The sequence below is a fragment of the Atta colombica genome, unplaced genomic scaffold (genome assembly GCF_001594045.1).
Source record: "Atta colombica isolate Treedump-2 unplaced genomic scaffold, Acol1.0 scaffold135, whole genome shotgun sequence".
NCBI classification, from domain to species: domain Eukaryota; kingdom Metazoa; phylum Arthropoda; class Insecta; order Hymenoptera; family Formicidae; genus Atta; species Atta colombica.
Window position 1 is genome coordinate 763,595 of NW_017259223.1, and position 7,247 is coordinate 770,841.

General features: G+C 30.8%; 1 protein-coding gene across 2 annotated transcripts in view; it reads left to right on the forward strand.

The window, feature by feature from the left end:
* LOC108684506 (cytochrome P450 4C1-like) overlaps positions 1 to 6,132 on the forward strand; it is a 13,899-nt gene extending 7,767 nt beyond the window's left edge. Inside the window, exons 5-11 of one of the 2 annotated variants that reach the window (XM_018188852.1) lie at positions 473 to 667; positions 2,869 to 2,935; positions 3,114 to 3,240; positions 3,371 to 3,446; positions 3,541 to 3,653; positions 3,775 to 4,012; positions 5,251 to 6,132. In XM_018188852.1, the coding sequence (XP_018044341.1) occupies positions 473 to 667; positions 2,869 to 2,935; positions 3,114 to 3,240; positions 3,371 to 3,446; positions 3,541 to 3,653; positions 3,775 to 4,012; positions 5,251 to 5,591 (1,157 nt within the window). In that variant the 3' untranslated portion in view covers positions 5,592 to 6,132. The remainder of the gene's footprint in view (positions 1 to 472; positions 668 to 2,868; positions 2,936 to 3,113; positions 3,241 to 3,370; positions 3,447 to 3,540; positions 3,654 to 3,774; positions 4,013 to 5,250) is intronic. The other variant, XM_018188854.1, reaches the window with a different exon arrangement.
* The last annotated feature ends 1,115 nt before the right edge of the window (positions 6,133 to 7,247 follow it).

Genomic DNA, 7,247 nt, shown 5'->3' on the forward strand with positions numbered 1-7,247 from the left:
AATATCACATCGCTACGCGTCGCTGATTGTATATTTATTCAGATTATTGCTTGTTGTTTGTGTATCTGAAAATTGTATTAGTTTGGTTTACTGAAAAGGTAACGAGCGTTGTAGCAACTATCCTTGGCCTATGTTATTAAAAAGTGTTATACATATTTAGAGTTGGTTGTGATGTCATGTGTAATCTGCGAGTCATTTGTTTTTAAATAATGAGCACAGTAAGTTGTTTTATCGCCCAGAATGGATTCCGATAGGAATTATTCAATTATTCTTTAGATTTATATTGTGTTTCCTAAGGAAAACGGAGAAATGACGTTTTTATTAAAAAATTCGTCTGAAAGTAGAAAAACACAGAATATTTCTACTATTTTAAAAATTAAATCTATAACAAAAACCTATAACATGTTTTTAAAATTAACTTTGTAACTCTTTTTTGCAATTCTACGTAAGTAAATTATATTTGAATTTTTAGGTAAACAATGGTTCCATGATAGAAAACTCATCGGACCAACGTTCCATTTTAGTATATTAGACCAATTTGCTGTGATACTATCTGAAAAAGTAGAGATCCTGACAAAGTGTTTCGAAAAAACAATAAAAGACAATCCAGGGAAAGCCGTTGATGTTTTTCCTTTTATAGTCAATACTACTCTTGATATTATCTGCGGTAATGTAGCATATTTTTAATTACAATATATAATTATAATATTTTTTGTGAAGAAATGTTTGTTGCACAGTATGTTTTATGCTGTAAATTATGCAAAGTCTTGTCCGGATGGATATATGTAGTAACATTCTGTTGCACTAACAGGAAATTTAAAGCTTGATAAGAAAAAGATTGACTATCAGACGGCATCAAATGTGCATGCGCGGGCACGTCTTCATTGTTTTCCTATTGTACGTTTCCTCGTATGACAATTTTACTAACCTTTTTTCTCTTCATATAATGAAAAAATCAGAACGTAATTCAAAAAAGAAGAAAAGCTCTTCATCGAAGGACCATCTTGCAGCTCTCCAAGAGATCTTACGTCTTATAGATGTTCTCTCATAGAGAGATATAGAGAGGCTGGTCGGTCTCGCTTCTTCTTTTTACCCTTATCGGTGTCTCCTTTTCGCTCTGAATGTGATGATCGAATGTCTCTATCGAGTTGAGAGTTGCTTGATCGCGAAACCGATTTCTCTTCTGGAAACTTCAGACTTCGATGAAGATTTTTTGGCAGCGCCGAATCAGGAGGGGCCAAGAGAGATCCGCATATTATAGGCGTGTATGTATTTACTGGATCTGTATTTGTAGAATGCAGATGGACAATCGTCACACCTTTCTATTTTTAGTTAGAGGATTCTCTCCTCCTTTTTGCTTGTTAATGAACGAGTTAATCTTTTCTCTTCCAGTTTCTCCTGCTACTCTATCTGATTTACCTACTTCTGTGGGATTAAACAAGGATAATGCGAATGCTCTGATAACAAAACTGTTTGGTTCTAAGCTTGTTGATATCAACATTCAGCCTTGGAATCTGATCAGGAAGTCCTAATGAAGAAATATTCTTCTTCCAAGACTCTTTCTGAGAGCTCTTAGATTGAATCCGGAGTGCAGATCAGCTTTAAGAAATAATTCTATCAAGAGAAATGATTTTAACTGTAAGGATCACGACAGATTGTTTTGTGTACCCTAGGAAAAGCTATTTTCTGAAGTCAGATCTATAACATTCACTAGGCCTTGATGCCCGATTAGTCATTTCTAAGATCAACGATGGAGACTAAGATATATTAACTAATCTTTTTTACCGCCTATCTCTTTCTAGAAGAGCTCAGATTAAGAAATCAGCTCTTAATCTAAAAGCTCTTGCCAAAAATATGGCTAATACTCTCCCTGTTTTTTGGTACTTTCTTCGGTGAAATTAAAATTCTGAAAATAGCCAATGGTGACATTGTCATTCCATTGGCTACTCCTACAACATTCTTCTTTCAACAATTAAGACAGTGTTACATATATTAAAGAGAAGAGTGTTAATAATTAATAGGTAATCAAGAATTTAAAACGATAAAATTATATTTGAAGAAATTATATTCGAAGAAAATAATTATTGTGATATGGAATCCTTGAGACTTTGTAAGACTTTGTATGGAAAACACGAAATTTCCAGATTCACGTATTTCCTGATTTCAATTTTCGCAAGTCTGTTATAAAAACTACTCGATGTAAATTTATAACAATTATTGAATGGTTTCTGGTAGGTAAGAATTATCACAAAATGATATGAATTATGACAAAATGTTTTAGAACAGGACTCGGCAAAATTGCACTTCTCGGCCGATTTTCGCCGGTTCCGCTATTCCCCTCACCTCTCGCCCCGCGTTCAGTTGAAATGCCACTCGACGTTTAGAAACGTATAACGCATAGATATGAGATCCACCTGCTTTGGGTACTCACGCTATAAACTTCATTGTATTTTTTTTTCGTTCATTACATAACTAAGATAGAATGAAGCAACGCATAAGATTGAGTGCTCGACAATTATGCAGTCTCGTTTGGATAGACAATCCCACCCACCCGCTCAAAATAAGCAGATCTGGGCTTTAAATTTATGAAGATTCGTACCCGTATACGCGCAGTTGGTGCCGCTTGATATTCAGCCTTTTTCCTTTCAAGCTTTAAATTTCCTGTTGGGAATAGTGCAGCGGAATGCTACCACATGTTCATTCGGATGAGACATAATTGGAATCGAATTTCACGGTAAGATTGTTCAATTAATCAATTTTATCACTCATTCTATGGATAGTAACAAAGAAAGAAATATATTAATTTAAATTCTAGTATTATAAATGACTAAGGATTATCAACAAAATTAGTTTTTTATTATCTTACAGAAACGGCAATGGGTGTGGATATACAAGCTCAAGAAGTCGTAAATAAATATGTATCAACAGTACATCAGTCAGTTTTTATAAAATTCTTATAATATTATTAATAAAATTCTTATAATATTATTAATAATAAATAATAAATAATAAATAGTTAATGATTTATTACTTAGAGTCAAGAATTAACAATAAAATTTAATAATTAATTACATATGCAATTTCTATAAGTTGATTTTCAATTATATTTTCAGAGCTTCCCTATTAATAATAGATCGAATGATTCAACCATGGTATTGGATTGACTGGTTGTACTATTTATTACCTGTAGGGAAACAGTTTAAATCAACGCTTGATATATTACATGGATTTACAAAAAAGGTATATTATAGGAACTTTAATAACACATGTATTTATATAGACTTAACATTTAAGTATAATGTTTAAGTTTCACTACTTTTTTTACTTCATTAAAAGAAATTTCATGTACAATTAATATGATAAATTATAGGTAATAAGTAAGAAAAAGGTTGAGCGACAGTCGCAAAATACGAAACTCGAAAATGAAGATAATGAATTTAACATAGGTGAGATAAATTTTAATTATATTTCATTCATTATACATATCTTTCTATTTTGTAAATATTTCTTAGTTAATAAAACTTATCACTATTGTATCAGATAAGCGAAAAAGAAAAGCGTTTTTAGATTTATTATTGGACCAAAATGAGAAAGACGACACTCCTTTGACTGATGATGAATTGAGAGCACAAGTCGATACGTTCATGTTTGAGGTGAGACATTTGAAGTTAAAATTTTCTAATTTTTATAAAATATAAAATTTTCTCTTATTAATTTCTCGGCAATATCTGTGTAAATAGAAAGTATATATAAAATAATATGAAATTATAATAGGGACACGATACAACTGCTGTTGCCATAACCTGGGCATTGTTCCTCTTGGGCAATAATCTCGAGCATCAGGAAAAAGTTCACGAAGAACTCGAGAAAATTTTCGGAGATTCAGAGATACAAGCCAGTGTAAAAGAACTGTCGCAATTAAAATACCTTGAAAGAGTTATAAAGGAGACACTTCGAATATTCCCAAGCGTACCTTTAATCATGAGGAAACTAGTAGAAGATGTAAAACTAGGTAATTTAGTCTATTAATTAAGAAAAATATTTTAAAGAATTTACAATATAGAGTGATTCAGAATAAACGTTTGTTCTTAAAGTATCATATTCCTGACTTAATTTTAAGACAATTTTTGCTTTACGAAAATTTTGTCTGAAACTTAGTTTTCAAATTACGAATTAATTAAAGAAGAAATAGTTAGCTTATTACGGACGTGTAGAAGAGACGGGCAAGAGCGGCGCTTGCGGTTAGACGCGAACGCTTTAGATGCGAGATGCATACTGATTGGACGCATACACATGTTTATAAAAACACGTTTTTTCTTATTTCTCTACACTATCTCTTTGTCTTTCACATACTTTAAATATGCTAATTAATTCGTATTGTCTAATTTCACTCTTTTATTACATTTCTCTAATAATTTTTATCAATGTAATTAAAAAACAATCCGATACTCAAAGGGTTCAATATTCATTTTAATTTCATCATTCTAATTTATAATTTATAATTTAACAAAATTAGCATATTTAAAGTATGTGAAAGACAAAGGCCCGTATTCAGAATGCGCTTTTATTGATAAAAGAGTGTTTTTATCTCTAAAATTCTATAGTATATGTAACGTAAATTGTAGCACGTTAGCGCGCTAAGCGCTCGTTGTAAGTGCGTTCTGAATACGGGCTAAAGAGTGTAGTAAAGGGGAAATAAGAAAAAACTTGTTTTTATATAAACGTGTGAATGTGTCGCGTATTGCGCACAACGAACATCGCGCTGATGTGCCAGAGGCATTAGAATTAAGTCAGGAATATTATGCATGGTCTACAATGTGCAATAACAGTAATTGATTAAGGAGTAGGCATAGAAATCGACCAATCATAATTGATTGTTTTTCTTACATTCAACTATGATTAGTAGATTTCTACATGTATTCCTTTATCCTGCTACTGCTACTGTCTATTGTAGACTATGCATTACACTTTACACAAACATTTATTTTCTGAATCACTCCATATATAATTTATAAAGAAGTTAAATGTTATAAGAAAAATTAAAATATTTAAAAAATAATATTCATACATACAATTTACTAAAAATTAAACAAGTATATTTAAAGTATATTTAAAGATTGATAATAACATTATAATAATCTGACAGAAATTTAAGTTTCAAATATTAAAAAAACGTTTATGTGGACAAAGATAATGTTTTATATAGACAAGTACACAGTTCATTTTATCAATTTATTTCTTCTATTTTAGATAGTTATACACTTCCAAAAGGTACTTTAGTTGTATTGGCCATCATGTTAACACATCGAAGCTCGGAGATTTGGCCGGACCCATTAAAATTCGATCCGGATCGCTTCCTTCCAGAAAACTCGCAGAATAGAAATCCGTATGCTTATATTCCATTCAGCGCCGGACCAAGAAATTGTATAGGTCAAAGATTCGCTCTACTTGAAGAGAAAATCGTATTGACTGCAATTCTCAGAAAATGGAGAGTGAAAAGTGTAAAAACAATCGACACGATTGAGTACGGCAGTTCTCTCATTATGCGCCCAGTTGAAGAAGTATTCATACATTTTACGCCAAAGAAATAAACAGTTTCAGCAAATAAAATCAATGTCGTTTTTCCATTATAACAAGGTCTTTCTATCTTTTGATTATTAGTTGAGTTTTGATTTCCTTTTTGATTATTAATGATTTAAAGTTTTCAATTTTACCATTATTTTAAAGAAGTATTTTGCGGTTTTAAGATATTTTTTGACACTGATTGGTTTATAAGTCAAGAGTCTAGTTTTTGACAAAATATTTTTGTGATCAATTTGCTTGCAATATGGTTGATTACAATTATGTTGAACTTTTTTCCTTTCATATAATTTCTTTAATCCTTATCTTTTTATATAAGTTGCTTTTCCATAATTTAATTCGATTAGATTTTATCATAATTTTTAAATATTTTCATCGGTGTTTTATTTTCGATATTGAATAACCTTAATTAAGATGGAGAGAGAGATCGCTATAACAGATTAATTATCACTTATATTTAATATAAATTTTGTATCTTTGAAGAGGGCTAAAAAATGAACCAAAACATGTAAGCGTGTTGATTTTAATAAACATTATTTGATTACATTTGGATATTATTTTGCATCGATTACCGCGCCTGATTATCGCTCCTATTTGCCCTTTTTTCACTTAACTTTCTTTTGAGTAAGGAGTCTTCGTGAATTAATTTGCGTTCAGCAACCATGGGAAATCGGGATACCGCAAATTACAGAGTACCATTGAGATACAGAAATCATTGTTTTTAGAGTGTCCAAAATATTTAGATTGATAAAACTGATCATACAATTGTTGTTTTGTTGCTTATGTGAGATTACAAGTGAATGATGAGAGGATAAGAAAGATCGAAAACGAAAATATCTTCCGCTTGACGCACGTCTGTCTTCTTCCGCGTCTGTTAATCATCTGTTTTATCAATTGTCGATCGATTTGCGGATCTTCTCTAAATGTGCCACTCTCGTTCCCACACTTATTTTGTATCTACCCAGCAAAGTTGTCATTTTAATGTTAAATTCAAGTCATGTTTGTACAAATGATGTCAAGTAACCAAAAAGTTATCATAGGTTTTATTTGATGACATTCCATAACGTCAGTATGACTGGCATCATATTGACGTCATTAGTCGCTAATTGGATGGTATAATAGTCAGTAAAAGACCATGGTGTAAGTAGACATGTATGTGCTCGTAACTAAGACAAATTTATGCATAGCAACGCGCTGACCTCATTTTCCATTGTTTTACAATACCTTATATATTAGCACCATTGTTATATGATTTGAAATGATTAAAAAATATATTAAATATTATAAGTGAAAAGTAATAAATAATAGTAAAAAAGTAATAAATAAGTAATTATTTATTAAAATCCACCGAGAAATGCAAAAAGAGGTCAAGTTCTGATTCGCTGCAGTAGAAATATGCGCAAGAATATACCATGTCTACTTGCATCATGTAAAGGACAAAGATATAATATCCATAATAAAGGGTATGCCTATAAAGAATGTAATCACATGAGAATCGAACGATCAATCAAAATTATTATCAAGATATGTTTTATGATAAATTCAAATGTATTATTTATCAGTATACTTATAACGTTTCTTGTAATACACTTTACAATTATAAAAGATATTAAACACAAAATAAACATTAAAAAACAATATTATAAATATAAAAATATTATAATATA